The sequence below is a fragment of the Pangasianodon hypophthalmus genome, chromosome 8 (genome assembly GCF_027358585.1).
Source record: "Pangasianodon hypophthalmus isolate fPanHyp1 chromosome 8, fPanHyp1.pri, whole genome shotgun sequence".
NCBI classification, from domain to species: Eukaryota; Metazoa; Chordata; class Actinopteri; order Siluriformes; family Pangasiidae; genus Pangasianodon; species Pangasianodon hypophthalmus.
The window spans coordinates 11,836,113-11,853,120 of NC_069717.1; the positions used below are offsets into that span (position 1 = coordinate 11,836,113).

Below are 17,008 nucleotides of genomic sequence, written 5' to 3' on the forward strand. Positions count from 1 at the left end.
TAAAATTGATCCCAAACAACAGTCTATATAATCTGAGTCAGCCACTCAGCCAGGGCTTACCATTTACAAAAAAATCTCATTTTTGTGTTTAAGGGAAGCAAAGCGTCTACCTGCAGTCTGTATCGGCTACTTACAAGGGTGAAACATGGAGTTTAAACATGACTTATAGGGATAAATGTGCCTTGATTTCACACTGCTTTGTCTGTTTTGGTGCTCTGTGTGTGTGTGTGTGTGTGTGTGTGTGTGTGTGTGTGTGTGTGTGTGTGACTAGCTCCTCTGTTCCTAAGAGTCTGAGCTGTCGGTGCTCAGCCATCTCCAGTACAAAGGTGAAAGGCAGTGCAAGCTACTGCATCTCCTCTTCCCCATCTCTCTGCCCCAGCTCAGGCTCCATAGAGCGCAGTTTAGAAGAAATCGTCTCCAAACAATCAACAGTATTAGTTTATTGTGTTGGTAGGGAAGCGGCAGGTCTTTTCAGGATAGGCATGGTGTCATTTCCTTCCTAAAACGAGAGGCCGAGACCCATCCTGTCCCTGACTTCATACCGGTGTTTAGTTAAGGTCACCAACACTGCCATTGTGATAACTTTTTTTCCCACAGTTCACTGAGAGAACAGATTGCTTTGGCTGAGACATATGGACACTTGCCTGTTTCTTTTCTCGTCGCGATTGCCTTGGGCTCTCATCCGGCGGGTAATGTGATCCTTCTGATCACCAGCTGCAGCGGGAGAGCCGCAGTACTCAGGCTCTGATTGAACTACACCATCTTTCTGCTCTATGTTAGCTTGCATCAACAAGCTTTGTTTTACAGGCTAATGCAAAGCTGTTTGTGGATCCAGCATGCATTGCAGAGGGCATTTGTCTCTCATTAACTGAGGATCAGTAATTAAGGCACTGGTCTGCTTGGATAAAAGCATAAGCCAAATCAGCAAATGTAAATTATCTTGAAAAGACCTGAAAGACAGAGGATTTATTAAGTAAGAAATAAAACAAGACAGGGCATAGTGTTCTAGGAACACTGATGAGAAGCGGAGTTGTTCAGCAAGTGTTTTATTCCTCTTGGGCTATTGCAATTTGTCAACCATGCCAATTTTTATTTATTAAAAGATAACCTGATGTATTTAATGTTGTAGAACATCCAGAAAAACCAAGTTAGATCCTGCTATAACTTACTTTATAGCAGCAAACAGTCATTCCCTTACCAGCCAAAAAAGCTATAAAATGCAGCTTGCCATGTTAACGAGAAACAGCAAAACCCTCCATCGTGAAGACCTGAAGTTTTCTCCTGGCAAGAAACTTAAAGTTTCTTGCCAGATGACACTGGAGCTGACACTGGAGACTCCTTTCAAAAATGACCAATGTTTTCTCACAGCAAATTTCACAATATCGATGATCACACACATTTTTAATCTGTTTATGTGGAGTGCCCATACAAGTATCTGTGAATGAGTTGTTACTATAGAAATTATAACATATTTGAATGAGCACATTAATAAAAAAGTGTGATTTGCCTTTCAGACCGAAACTACTGTAAGAGCTGCTGACCAATCAGAATCAAGAATTCAGCAGCACTGTGGTATAAGCGACTGATATAAGGGGTGGTCGGTGTGGGAAAAAGATTCCATCATGATATTTGAAGACATCACAATACACAATATGTATCATAATTATTTCTAAGTCTCAGTAAAAGGCAGTGGCTCATTTTAAACCAATTAAAAATATTTAAAAGGCAAAGAGTGAAAAATGAAACTGGGAAAACAATAGATTTTAACATTCAATCAGCGATAGATCTATAACTTTGAGATGTTTTTCAATATTATAGAAGCACCTGTTATTCTCTCAGAAAAGCTTATTGTGACAATTCATAATTCAGTATAGCTCTGCTTGATTTTCAGTTAACTAGTATGCACACATGCCTTGACAAGGCATCACGCCACAAAGAAACTGCACTTCCCAGGCTGACATTTAATACGCCATAAGCAACAAATGTCTTGTGTGACCACTTTGATCAAATCATGAGGGAACAGATGAATTTTAAATCTCATGTAATCTCTGTGTTACCTGGCCTCTACCATTACTTACCTCACACACTCGGTCTCCCGGAGGAACAGCAACCGTTGCCATGGAAGCGAGGCAGAAGCATACCAGATATGTTTATTTACCTGCCTTTTGACGTCAGTGAAGTGAGTCGTGGTGATGCAGCGCTGGCATCGAAGGCGTTAAAGACTGAAGTCATCTGCTGCATAGGAACAGGACATGCAGCACCCACAGTCTGTCTTCTGTCTTATGAAATATGCCCTCTGTTCCAGTTACTGAAGATTAATCATATCATTTGATATGCGGTAGTCAGCAAAGGATTGCGGCATTTGTAGTTAAGGCTGAGTGACGATAAAATGGAAACAAATCCATACTGTAAATAAGATGCAGCATTTATTAGAAAAAGGAATAAAACACAATAATCAACAACTGGGTGATGTGATGCGGCTCAGCCTTTAACAGAACGTTCTGAAGTGTTTTATTCCTCGTGTACCGCAGCCATTTTGCCAGCGATTGAAAAAAAAAAAATTATTAAAGAATGACATATATATATATATATATATATATATATATATATATATATATATATATATATATATATATAATACATACATATACATATATTATATATACATATAATTTTTTATATTTGCATTTAATGTCATGGGACATCCACAAAACAAGTTAGTGCTTTTGTTGTAGCTATAAACAAATGCTTTCTCATATAATTCCCAGTGTAATGATCTTAAACATGCACATTAGTCTTAGGTTACTCATATGTGAGGTCACAGGTAGGATGTCTGTCTCGTGCCCGCCGCCACCGCCCACCCGTTTGTCTCTCACTACGGGCTTTACGGATGCTCAGCTTCCTGGCTTTCGGCCCTGTGGCTCTTTTGGCCATCTCACACACATGGATGATTCCAGTCAGGATGAGTTGGATCTGCCATATGGGAAATTTCATTAGTGCACGCATGAAGGATGGATCCCCTCCATCCTGCCAGAGGCTACTCACAAAACGGCATATAGTGCTGTCACCAGCATAACGCCGGAGTACGTCTTAATCGGGTATCAGTTGTGTGTGTCAAGTTATTCTACTCTGGGGAGCTGAGCTCTATGTTTAGTTCAGAAGGAGTATATCCACTGCTTTATTTTTGGAGTGGGGCATGTCATACTTTAAGAGGCACCTTTTATTGCAGGGTGTAATGATGGGGCTGTGTGTGTTTATATATATATGTGTGTGTATATATATATATATATATATATATATATATATATATATATATATATATATATATATATATATATATATACACATACATACATATATACATACATATACACACACACACACACACACAGAGACACACAAGGCAATCTTTAAATGTCTTGAATAGAATACTATGATCTAATACGTAAGATGGAAGATTAGTATCTAAAACAGAACTTCGTGATTCAATATGAACATACTGTACATGAGAGGTGTTTAAAGCTACTCATTGTTATAGTCAATGGGAAAAAAAATTCTCAGCAAGTGAAAATATTTTGAATATAGGTGAATTTATCTAATATTCCTCATAATGAAATTAAGATAAAACAAATATAAGACTATTAATCCCATTTATTGATTAAAAAAAACAATTTCAGGCTTAAAATCATGTTGTTCACAATTTGGCAGATGATTTTGCTTATTTCAGGCATCGATTTCTGGAATGAAGCAACATTATCTGCTAAAAGAACAAGACAATTTCAGTTTGAAAATTCAGCAATATTCAAGATATTTTAATTTGATACGATATTTTTGCAGTGAAAGTAAGCAAGTGTTTGCCGTGCTACATGTTTTTTTTTATTTTATGCCACTGTGCTGTTTCTTGAATCTGATTAGTCAGAAGGTGTTGATTAATTTTCTATAACAGTATGGATCTGATGTAGTATCAGCTGCAAGGCAAATCACAGGTTTATATTAATGCACTAATTCTGATATGATATCTTTTCTATGGTGACACATCATTCACAGAGATTTTGTATGGCTCCCATAATTTAAGCCTAACAATAAGCACATTTAAAAAAAAAAACAATTTTAACATGAAAAACATGTAGACTTTTCTCTGGTGAGTCTTTCTTTAAGGATATGTTTAATTTTTTTTTTTATGAAAGAACGCTTCAGTCAATGTCAGCGCTTTAAGGTAAAGCTGTTCCTTTAAAATGTTCTGCCGCAGGTAAAGTCTTAGGACTTTGCTCTTTGTGGTTTCTAAATTATGTGACAAGCTGCATTTTTTTTCTTATTATTAGCTTCAAGAGAGAGGAAAAAAGGGAGGTTGGTGATGCAACTACTGTTTATAACATAAGTGAGAACAGGAACTAACTTGTTCACAGATGTTCCACAACATTAAATCTTAAACCCATAAATTGATAAAAGTATGATGTGCTTTTCTTTAATAAATAAATATTTGTTAGCTTTGGCAAATTGCTGTGTTATAAGAGGAATAAAACACTTCAGGGTGTGCTGTTCTAGGAAAATAATCAACTTCAGGGTGACAGCACATCCCCGTTGTTGATAGTTTTTCCATTATTTTCCTATATTCATGTGTTTTATTTCTTACGTAATGGGCAGTTTATTGACCATTCTAGTTTTAAGAGACAGAAGTGTACCACACTCTACCAGTGCTTCCTCCATGCCATCCATCTACAAGTTCTCGTTGTGAACATACTGGATAGTTATGCATACTCAAAAATAGTCTAGAGCATTACATAAGCATGCAATTTGCAAAACGACTCGTATGTTTTAGCCTACAGTGTAGAAACTCCAGGAGGTGGCTTTACATCTGCCGATATGCCTTTAAATGTTCATGCCAGAACACTCAAGACACCGACCTAAGGATTTAAAACACAAAAATGCTAATAGCTGGTTTAAGGGGAGATAATTTGCAGGAGTGAATACCCCCAGAGGAGCAGCGTGTGTGCAGGGCGTCTGGGGCTGCCGTGTAAGTGGGAGACAAGGTCTGTCATTAAGGGCAGGGCTGAAAGGCTTGGCACGACACGGGCAGGGGAGTGGTACTCCTAAATGTGGCACTTGTCATGCTGTTGTGGCAAAGGACACGGACAGAGACAAGCGGAACAGTCAGTAAGGTAAAAACAAAACAGAAGAATCTGTAATGAAGGCAGACTGTGGATTAAATTTGAGAAGGGCTAAGAGATGAACTGCCGCAGACCTGGACACGAACCCACACGCAGCATGCAGATGTAGAAAGGTGAGAGACAGTTGGACAGAGAGATAGCACTGCTCATGCTGAGAATTACAGCGTCAGAGACGATTGGGAGTGTGTCAGGTAATTCAGCACACGCAGGCTGGAGTGAGTGTACGCCGCAGAGAGTGAGCCAGCTGCTGAGAATAGATTTACAGAGCCATAATTAGAAGCAGGCTTTGAGTGGCAGAGTCGTTTTCTTCAGGGGAGACACCCACTCACCCACACAAAGCCATGGATGTGAGATCTCTTATAGTCTCTCCCTTGTCTCTGGATCATGTGACAGCAGCATGACAGGGATGTCACACACAGTATAAGCGTTATTCACCTTTTTTCTAATTTGTACTAATTATTAGCATCATAATCTGTCTATTAATGCTCAAATGTTTTCCAATCTGCATGTGTGTACGCAGTGCTGAATCATATTCCTTTAGCTGCAGATTCTTATAACCTTAAACATCTCTATCAACAGTCTATCTGTTACTGACAAACGATGTTGTTTTTGAACATTTGGACAAATCTGAGAGAGTCCAGAAGTTTTCACTAGGGTTTTTTTTTTATTTAATTATGTGACTGATGTGATCAATAAAAAGTAAATAATTCTTTTTATCAAATCTTTAATCGTGACACATCATAGGTTTACCAGTTCGTTTTAATTTATTGCCAAAATATTGTGATCACAAACATTCATTTCATCATCCTGTTGCTGGAAAATAACATCATTATAACCATGTGTTTTCTTTCATTCTTTTCGTTAGGCCTTTCTCCAGAGGATCAGACAGATGGGAGAAAATCAGCAGTGTCTGACACCAGAACAAGTCAAGGTACAAAGTGTGACACACTCAGGCCAAATTTGCATACACTAACGACCCAAGACAAGCAAAAGGGGGGAAGAATGTGAGCAATAAAACTTTTTATTGAATGTTAGACTTGTTGTCAACACTACTACTTCTTTTTCTGCTGTTCTTAGATCTTGTTCTCCAACATTGAAGAGATCTTGGATGTACACCGGGAGTTTTCCTCTGCGCTGGAGTCCAGTCTGCAGCCCGAGCCTCAGCCTCAGCATGCGCTCGGCCACGTCTTCCTCCAGTTTGTGAGTCTCCTCTTAATGACCTAACCTTTAATCTTCTACTGACATTCATCTGACGTCTCAGATGTGTTTCAAATATGTTATAATTTTAGCTTTCTACATATATGATCTATGGGATCACAGTGATCTACATTAACCCCGGAATAAAACACAATGGGGCATGATTATATAGGAAAATAATCAACGACAAAGTAGTGTGATTCCGTTACCACACGGAAGTTCATTATTTTCCAATAATGTTTTGAAGTGTTCTATTCCTCTTATACCACAGTACATTGCCTACTATTACATTTTTTATTTGCTAAAGAGCAACATGTCACACTTTTTATCTGTTTATTGTTGTGGAGCAAATTAAGTTTGCTGGACAAATTAATTTCTGTTATTACTTATGTTATAGCAGCTGCACAGAGTCATTCTCTCAGTGGCCTCTCTTTTCTGTACTCTTGAAGTTAATAAGACAAAAAAAACTGCTAAGTCCTCTATCCTGGAGACTTTCCTGAGTCAGAAAAAGTAGTCACAGCTTTGCACACTGGAGACTCCTTCCATAAATGTTAAATAAACATCTCTTCATCATATAAACAATTAGGCAGGCTTTTTTGGTAAAAATCCATTTGGCGTAGCATCTGCCATTAGAGAGAGTGTAAGAGACGATAGCATGTTACACTGAGTGTGTTATTAAAAACCCGTGATTTGCCTTACAGCCAGACTATTGTCAGAGCTGCTGTTATAGTAAAATTAATCAACACCTTCTGACCAATCAGACTGGATAATATTACAGTGCTGTAGTATCAGCAGATGTCATTTCCAAACTGTAATCCCATAAATCCCTCGCAACAAAACAAAACCTTCCACTCAAGCTGACTGAAATCCAGCATTTAACCCAAATTCACCTTAACTTCAACTTTACAACAATATTACCTCCATGTGAGACTTGACACATTATCATATCTGTTTAGATTCTGTATCCTCCCCATGTGGAAATAAAATCATTGACTATTCTTCTACCTTTTGTGTACTTGAGGCTTACTACTTTAAATATCTGCTTTGCTGATGTAACCAGGGTATTAGAGGTATATTTTAGCCCACATCAAGCCAGAAAGCATGAGTCACTGCATAATTCAGGAAGAGCAGGCTTTTGAACAGTTGTGCACCTCTTGTGCACACACTGGGGTTGAAATGAGCTATCTAAAAATAGCACATTGGAGGGGTAAAAGTTTTAATCTAGTGATTAACTGCAATGCATCATTGTGAAAATTTACTTTATTGTGATTCCTAGCTGCAATGTGAAGACCCACTATTGTGCATTAATTGAGGAAAAAAAAAAAAGTCTGTCAGAGGAAGAAATAAAGTGTTTGGGTTATTTTAGACCCAAGTGTGAGCTTTCAGATTAGGAATTCAATTTAAAAATGAAAGCAAGCTGTCTGGGGTTTGAATTCTCCTCTCTGGGTGGCAGGGTGAGAAATCGGATCGAGTTTTCTGTCTCTGTGATGCTTTGAATTCTACTGCTGACTCTGGTCAGAGTACTCAATGGGGGACTGCTTTCACATTTAAAGCAAGATTTAATTTTAGCTTGAAGTGTTTGTATAATACAGTCAGTCTATACATTATCAGTGGAATATTTTAGTTTAAATATTCCACTGATAATGTACAGACTGACTTCTTAAGTACTTCTTGGTTTATTTCTAATGCAAAGGTTCTGCTGAAGTTTAAAGAAATGAAGATGTGAACTGGCATATGAATAAATAATAAATCATAAATAAAAAGTTTTTACTATGCTAGGAAAAATCAACAAGAATTCAGTACAAATTATACTTCTGACTATTGCATCATCCACACTAATATGAGTTATAGGTGACTGAAAGCACAAGCGATTACAGATATGAGGACATAAGAGACGCACACAGACACATGCATGTACAGTGTTTAAAATGTCTGCCTCAGCCCAAAGTTACAAATTCACTTTGAGGTTTAAAACTTGGAGTGTTTTGCCACTGTGGAAATGATGAACTGTATCGGTTGCCTTATGTTAAAAAATAAGAACAGATGTGAAATAACACACATACTAGAGGCTTCTAGTGTTTTTTTTGTTGTTATGGGTTCTGAGGGCTGCATCATGATGATGCACAGACTCTTTTACACATACACACACACTGCAAACCACACTCACCGCTTAAGAGGAAGTGGAGAAGTGGAAGAGGCAGAACAGATGAGAGCCTCACATCCTTTGCCACATTTTAGAGAGAGTGAGCGTGAAAGAGAGGGCACTACAGAAACAGTTAGACTGACGGAGATGGACAAAGAGACAGTTTACTATGTGTGTGTGTGTGTGTGTGTGTGTGTGTGTGTGTGTATATATATATATATATATATATATATATACAGAGAGAGAGAGAAAGCAACAAGCAGAGACACACAGAGAGAGACAGATGAGAACAGATGAGAGCATCACATCCTTTGCTAGAAACAGTTAGACAGACAGAAATGGACAAAGGGTCAGTTAGACAGAGAGAAAGATGGTGAGAGAGCCAGAGAGACAGAGACAGAGATGTAGAGATAGATAAAGAGAGAGACAGACTTAAGTAAAAATTATATATATATATATATATATATATATATATATATATATATATATATATATATATATAGATATAGATATATATATATATATATATATATATATAAAATGTGTGTAGAGAGAGAGACAGAGATACAGAAAAAGAAAGAGATACAGAGATAGTGTGAGAGATAGACAGACAGAGAGAGGGACAACATAAACGTGTCTTTGGAATGGTTAGGGTTCACTTAGGTAAAGACTAAAACATAAGAAGAATAGGGTCCATCGTAGGTAAAGAATAAAACATAGTGTTGTTTGAAATAAAGTAATCCGCACATTAATATCAACCTGTGATTTGTGAATTAATCAACACCTTCTGACCAATAATAATTGAGAATTCGACAATTCTGTGGTATAATTAAAAATATCTCATCTTTTATACAAAGTCGGCTCTAGTAGCCTAATACTATAGGACTATTTTTGAAAACTGAGCGCTTTTTTATAGTAGTATTTGCTAAATGATGAACTAAAAACAGTTCTCACTTTTGGACCCTAGTATACAAATATGTCAGATGCTTTCCTCAGGGCTAACGGCTAGAGAGTTGAGCAGAAGAGACAGTATGTGGTGATGGTACACACCCAGGACCTGCTGTGCTTGTGTGTACCACTTCCTGTTTTCTTCAAGGTTTGCATCCTTGGCTGCTTCGGTTTAAACTTCAATGAGCTTCAATTTCAATTCCTGTGCTCCTGTACTGAATAACAGAAGTGTAACAAGTCTCGTCTTCAATGCTACTTTCATTACCGTTTGAATGAAAAAGGAGGAGGCACATGTTTGTGACCCACTTAAAGAAAGATTTCACTAGGCATTTCTATGTCTTTAAGATGAACTGTAAATTAAAAAAAAAAAAAAAAAACTAGGGGTGTAACACTGTGCCACTGTCTGTACCTGTTTAGTGCTTCAGATATTCCTATCTGTATTCGGATTTAAACCTGAAATGGGCATGGCCTAAACTGAAAGGATTTTTTAAAAAATGGAGCCGCGATTTCAGCTGCAGGCGACAAAGTAACAAAGCGAGAGTGTGATAAATCCAAACAATTGGCTCGAAAGATTCCTCAGACTTGTATGGCATCTGTGATATGCCAAAGTTTTATTTCCTCTCTCACAAACTTTAGTTCCTATTTGCAATTAGTTCCTGTGTACTGACTGACTTGAAAAAATGCAAGAAAATTTTATATCCGTGATTCCTTTTTATCCTCTCATATATGCCCTCTCATTATGAAAAAAAAACATAAAGGAACTAGCAGCGATTGTTGGTGTCTCTGGAGAGTGTTTGTAGCTAATACAGTTAGCTTGTGCTGCTAATTTGCTAATAGCTAACACAAAGCGTGGCATGTTTCATGTAAATCCAACAGCCAATTTCCACAATATTGTGTTATTTTTTCTGTTTAACTAATGAGAAGAAGATATATAGATATAGAGGTGGTGCCTCTGGTGAGTGTACGTAGCTAGTACAGTTAGCTTGCGTTGCTAATCTGCTAACAAAGCTAATATGAAGCCTGGTGCATAAAATATATCAAACAATCAATTTTGAAACTTGTTTCTCTTTATTAAAATATTAGAAAACATTTTACATGTATTTTTAAACAGTTTTATACAAAATTACATTGTATACTGCAGAGAGTTGTGTGCTATAAGCTGTACATTTTGGCTACTACTCTTTCTCATCGGAAATAAACATGGCGGACAGATGGTACACGAACACAGCAGACAAACTGCAAGCGACATGGACAGCTAGTATGGACGCAGGGTTAGACACAAATTGATGTCCTGTGAACCTTTCTAGTAAGCTTTCTTAAAAAAAAAAAAGAATAACGCACCTCATATTCCTGTCTGTATATAGAATACATTATCTGTTCAGCTCAAATAATGTATTTGTATTTGGTTCAATCCCCCCAAAACAACGAAAAAAAACTGTCTGATTTCTTCTTTTTTTTTACAACCCGTTCTTTCTGTAATGCAAAAGTTATTTGACGTGTAGCATCAGATTCTGCATTTTTGGCAATAAGCTTACTAGCTCATTCCCATTGCAGTAATACGAAGCATGTTCAAGCTCTCTTGCAATGCATTATGGTCTCAGTGGATGGAGTAATTACATTTCATCAAAGCTGTATTTAGAGTACTGCTAATTACAGTATGTGAAATAGGCAAATCTGCTGAGTGGTGCCTGGCAATGTATCACACACACATTCCTGTTTTACAAGTACAGTACAGAAGTAAACCCTTTTAGTGCGCCGATGGACTGTTGTGTTGATAACCTTTTTTCCCCCGATCCAGAGAGACCGCTTCTCAGTGTATGGAGAATACTGTAGTAACCATGAGAAAGCTCTCAGACTGCTGATGGAGCTCAATAAGATCCCCCACATCCGCACCTTCTTACTGGTGAGCACTGCTTAAGCACACATCTACAGAGTAATGTTTAAAGTTAGCGAAGTGGTTGTTTATGTGTTATAAAGCTGATTTATGTAGATATGCTCGTAAGCCAAGCACAAGTAAAAAAAAAAACCAAAAAAAACGAAACTCATGGACATAAGTGTGTGTTTCGGTTGTAGCACTGCATGTTGCTGGGTGGGAAGAAGAGCACAGATGTTCCTCTGGAGGGTTACCTGCTCTCGCCTATTCAGAGGATCTGCAAGTACCCTCTCCTGCTCAAGGTACCAGTGCTGCATCATTAGTCTCTTTTCTTTTGTTTTTTTTTATTCTAGAGATTGTATGTCTGTCTGTCTGTCTGCCTGGCCTGCCTGCCTGTCTGGTCCACCTCTCTGTTACGGCATTTATTTATTTAATTATTTATTTATTTTATTAGTTATCTACTTATTTAACTGTCTACCTGTCTGTAATTCTGCTGTGTCTCTCTCTGTCTATCTGTTTTTCTGTCTAGGTTTGACTGTGTGTCTCTGTGTTTGTCTTTTTATCTGTTTATCTGACTGTGTCTCTGCATCTGTCTGTGTGTCTGTGTCTTTATCACTTTGTCTGTCTATCTGTCTGTCTGTCTGTCTGTCTGTCTGTCTGTGTCTCTCTCTGTCTGTCTCTCTGTGCTTCTCTGTGACTGTCTCTTCATCTGTTTATATGTCTGTGTTTCTAGATCTACCTGTCTGTCTGTCTTTCTGTCTGTCTGTGTCTCTATCTGTCAGTGTCCCTGTCTGTCTTTATGTCTGTTTGTCTGTCTGTCGGTGTCCCAGTGTGTCTGTTTGTCTTTTGGTGTCTCTGTCTGTTTCTCTGTGTCTCTATCTCTATTTCTTTATCTGTCTATGTGTCTGTCTGTGTGTCTGTCTGCCTGTCAGTGTCTCTGTCTGTCTCCTTTCTTTCTTTCTTTCTTTCTTTCTGTGTGATTTCTTTGCACTAAGCTTGTGTATCATGTGTCCGCTGTAGGAGCTGTTGAAAAGGACGCCTAAGAAGCATGCGGATTACCCGGCCGTGGAGGAAGCTCTGCAGGCCATGAAGGAAGTGTGCTCTAATATCAATGAAACGAAGAGACAGATGGAAAAACTGGAGGCTCTTGAGCAGCTCCAGTCCCACATAGAGGGCTGGGAGGTCAGTGCACAGTGCTAATGTGTTTGTGTTTATTTTCAAGTCAGTTTTATTGTCCTCCCATCTATAATGCCTACATTTATATACACCAAGCGTAAGAGACATAGGGCTTTTGTTTGTATATGTGATGAGATAATATTTTGAACATATTCTTAGACCTAGACAGGCTGCTAGAGGTATTTAAAACATCGCCGTCCAACACTTGCTACCTCAAAACACCACCAGTGTTGTTAGGTGCTGGCCAGATGACTGCGAAGAATAGCACAGAATGTGGCACATGTACACACATGGGTGCAACTTTTAGTAGGTCAGAGTTTCCTGTTTTAGTATGAGGTAGTCTAGTTTATTTAAGAGAGATTATGTAGTGTTGGTGAATTTCCTTGTTTGCTCAGACTGGATCCATGGTGACATTTTGTTTAGAAACACCATAAAGAGAAACAGGAAGCATTAATGCAAAAGAGTCAGCTTGTTACCCAGGAGATCAGCTGATTGCTCAGAACATGCTACTGTATGCCCCCCCTTTCTTTGTGTGTGTGTGTGTGTGTGTGTGTGTGTCTCTCTCTCTCTCTCTCTCTCTCTCTCTGTGCATTCCAGCTTTTCCCCCCATTATGATCCTGTACTTCTCATCATGTTTTTTTGGTTTTGGGAACTTTTAGGCTAGTTTTCAGTGGCAGTGCGTGCTGTGTTATTTCCTATAGAGCAGCGTCACTCACAGTGGTTCACTGTCCTCCCATTCAGTGTGTTTCCCAGCTCACAACAGAGCTCCATTATGTTCCAGTCCAGACACTTGCGTGCTATGGTTCAGCAAAGTCAGCTGACTGAAGAATTGTAGTGCATGCAGGGAAGACACATGGCTAACTTAAATTTTCCATGGTTATGAAATCATCACATGGTATATAATGATACCTTGCGTTTTGCCTCCATGTGCATTTTACAAGGTAATGCCATCAGCAAAAGTGCTGCTGTAGGATTTAGTTCATGTTAAGTGGTGTTGAATGCCTTGTACAGGCTGATATTTCCAAGAGATCGCTAGTCTGCTGTAAGTGCTTAATCAAGTAGGTTCTATCGAGCCTAATGTAAATCATCTCTAATGGACAGAGAGTGCAGAATCAAGAGCAGACATTGTACCAGCGCTGCAATCGACCCATTTGGACACACCATTGATTAAGGAGACAAAATGGAGTCTCAGGCTTGCGCACACACACCTGCAAAGCATGGAAAATCACATCCTGTTCAAAGGCAGCCTGGAACATTCTCCCCGGATGAAATCAATTATTGACGGTCAAAAGCCTTGTGCAGGTTCAACTTCATGACATCAAACAAACCTGAACGCCTGTGCTTCCTTAGGGACAGAGCGTGGAGCTTGAGCAGAAAGAAACAGACTGAAAAACTTAACTTTAGGCTATTTCAAAAGCACTATGATCAGTACAAACGAGAATCTGTGGTTTCTGCTATTACGCAATGATTTCACTTTAATCTTTACATAAGTATCAAAATATATTAGTATATATGTACATGTACTACATTAAATCAATATATACATTTAAAAAATGCAGTAATAGCTATAGCTTTACTTACTTTGCGTATAGAGTGTTTACAGGGTCAGTAATAATAATAAGAAGAAGAAGAAGAAAAAAAAGAAGAAAAAGAAGGGATGCATCAATACCATTTTTTTTCAGACAGAGTACATGTTCTTTTGTACTCATTGATTCTGAAACTGATACCGAAATGAGTAACTTACTCAGTATTAAGCAATCAGAAGCATCTTGGAACATTTTTATTTAGCTCTGTTTATGTTGGTTGATGATATTTTAAACTCCATATTGTCTTAAACATAAAACTCTCTATTTCTTTATCTGTCTATGTCTCTGTCTATGTGTCTGTCTGCCTGTCAGTGCCTCTGTCTGTCTCCTTCCTTCCTTCCGTTCTTTCTTTCTTTCTTTCTTTCTTTATTTCTTTCTTTCTTTCTTTCTTCCTTTCTTTCTTTCTTTCTTTCTTTCTTTCTTTCTGTGTGCGTCTGATTTTGATTCCCTTGCACTAAGCTTGTGCAGCATTAGAAGTTTTAAGTTTAAGACAATATGGAGTTTAAAATGTATCTTTAATAGAGAATGTGCTGGTGACTGATCTGAGTGCACATAGCAGTACCAGCAAACCTGGTCATAGTGCATAAGTGCAAAGAGCCGTGAATAGCACCTTGACTTGCAAGCAAAGCATCATGCTTGGGAGTAATGGGGAAGGAAGCATCTGTATCTTAGTGCTCAGTGCTCGCAGAACTGAAGTACTTTCACATATGACAGTTTCTCTGCACGCTCACTTCACTGCTCCATGCTTGCGAATGCCTTTGAAAGCCAGCACCCTTAAATCTCAACAGTAGTATCATTCTGAATTTCTTTGATTTAGCATCCAAATATTAATTAGATACAAATCTCAGAACTAAATGAACACATCTATGAAAGTGAATGTATTCTGAAAGAAACCATCTTTGTTTTTTTTCTAATTTCAAAGTAGTTCATAGCTGAAGAGCTGAATAGCAGATACAGTATATCGTGGTGTATGATGCGGTTATTTAGTGCTCCGTGAAATATTTTTCTGTCCGCATAGTTCCTCGGTGTAACTTTCCTGAAGTTTAATGGGAAGGTTTATAATCAATGAATGACTGAAATCAAAACCGTCAGCAAGTTATGACATGCTATTTGTGACGTATTTTAAAGTGAAATTTCACACTGAGTTCTGGAGTATGCATTTACTGTAAGTGCCTGTTAGAACTATAAACTTGTCAGAATGTTTAATGTTTTTCTGACATCCTTCTTTTTTTTTAAACCAGGGAACAAATCTAACCGATATCTGTACTGAGCTGCTCCTCCACGGCAATCTGCTGAAGATCTCAGCAGGAAACATTCAGGAAAGGGTCTTCTTCCTGTTCGATAACCTTCTTGTGTACTGCAAGAGGAAGTCCAGGTTAGAGGACAACACTGTCCACGTATTACTCACACTTTCCTACAGTGCCTGAGTTAGTGTTGGTGCACTGGTAATAGTAATGTTGGTGCAAGTGTATAAGGATAATCCACTTCTGTCCTGAACACGTGCATCATTTACTTTTATGTCCTTGTTGTGGCTGAAGCATCTATTGGATAGATATTAAGGACATTAAATGGGAGAAAAGCTGTTTCACGAAGTCTTTTCCATTTTGTTAATTGTCCAGAGTTTCAGGGAAGAAGTCCACCAAGAGGACGAAGTCTATCAACGGCCCGCTGTACGTCTTCCGTGGCCGAATCAACACGGAAGTAATGGAGGTGGAAAATGTTGAAGATGGAACGGGTATGTCTGGCCGTGTCTTCTGTACTTTGGGTTGACATATTCTTTATTTGGTACAATCTGTTATATGTCTGTGCAACCACAAGCACAGCATAAAAATATGTACGGAAACTGAAGATTAGCGCCCATTTTAACACCCATGTGCTGATAAAGATCCGTTCTGAAGCAGTGTTCAGTTTCACACCTCTGCTGTATGTGTGCATAGGTGCATGTGTGTGTGTCTGTGTGTGAGTGTATCAGTGCCAGATGATGGGTGTGGTTCTGTTTGAAATCTGTACGGACTGAGAATTAACAGCTCTTGTTCTCACTTTCAACACACGTTAACGGGTGGGATGTCTGCACGTGTCGCGGTCACAGTAGGAGCAAAAGCTATCAACGTATCAGTTGAAACCACACACGTGTGTTCTTGTATAATATCAGCAGCCAGGGTGTGGTGTTGTTATGTATCATTCATCTGTGTACACAGTAACTGAACCAGCTTCATTACACATATCAGGAACTTAACAGCAAACAGTTTTTTAGTTGCACTTTTTTGGTTTATCAATGGGATGTATGCACTGATTTGTCAAATGAGATTAATTCACAAAACTACATTTACAAAGTGCAAAGTGATTCTGGTTCTAAAGCTTCCTGCAAGTAAGGCATAAAACATAACGGAGCATGCTGTTATAGGGAAAATAATTAATGACTGAGTGGATTATTTTAAGATAACAGCAAGTGTTTTATTCCTCTTATACCACATCAATTTGCCAATTATTGCAGTTTTTTTTAGTGAATGACACTACATACATACAACAACATTTTATCCATCTATAGTTTAATTTAATGGAACATCCATGAAACAAGTCAGATCTTGTTATCACTTATGCTCTAGCAGCTATGAACAGTCATTCCCTCACCAACATCTCCTTTTTTCTCTCTCTTGAAGTTAAGAAGAGATCTGTTACCATGTTACCAAGAAACTGGAAAACCAAATTTCTATGTCCTGAAGACTTTCCAGTAGAGGAAAACTTACTGACCATTACGCTGACACTTCCATAAATGTTATATAAATTATAATTATAGAAAACTTATAGAAAACTTCATCATATCAATGATTATTCCTGTATAATTAAATAAAAACACATTTTTTCCCCCTTATTATTAGTGTTAGATTAAGCAGAGCACCTGCAGTACAAGTCCATG

At 38.2% G+C, this 17,008-nt stretch overlaps 1 protein-coding gene across 1 annotated transcript in view; it reads left to right on the plus strand.

Annotated features, from left to right (window-relative positions):
- prex1 (phosphatidylinositol-3,4,5-trisphosphate-dependent Rac exchange factor 1) overlaps nucleotides 1–17,008 on the plus strand; it is an 84,557-nt gene that overhangs the window by 17,583 nt on the left and 49,966 nt on the right. The window contains exons 2-8 of the mRNA XM_026915790.3: nucleotides 6,034–6,099; nucleotides 6,246–6,368; nucleotides 11,255–11,359; nucleotides 11,530–11,631; nucleotides 12,350–12,511; nucleotides 15,333–15,466; nucleotides 15,711–15,826. Coding sequence (XP_026771591.3) covers nucleotides 6,034–6,099; nucleotides 6,246–6,368; nucleotides 11,255–11,359; nucleotides 11,530–11,631; nucleotides 12,350–12,511; nucleotides 15,333–15,466; nucleotides 15,711–15,826 — 808 coding nt within the window. The remainder of the gene's footprint in view (nucleotides 1–6,033; nucleotides 6,100–6,245; nucleotides 6,369–11,254; nucleotides 11,360–11,529; nucleotides 11,632–12,349; nucleotides 12,512–15,332; nucleotides 15,467–15,710; nucleotides 15,827–17,008) is intronic.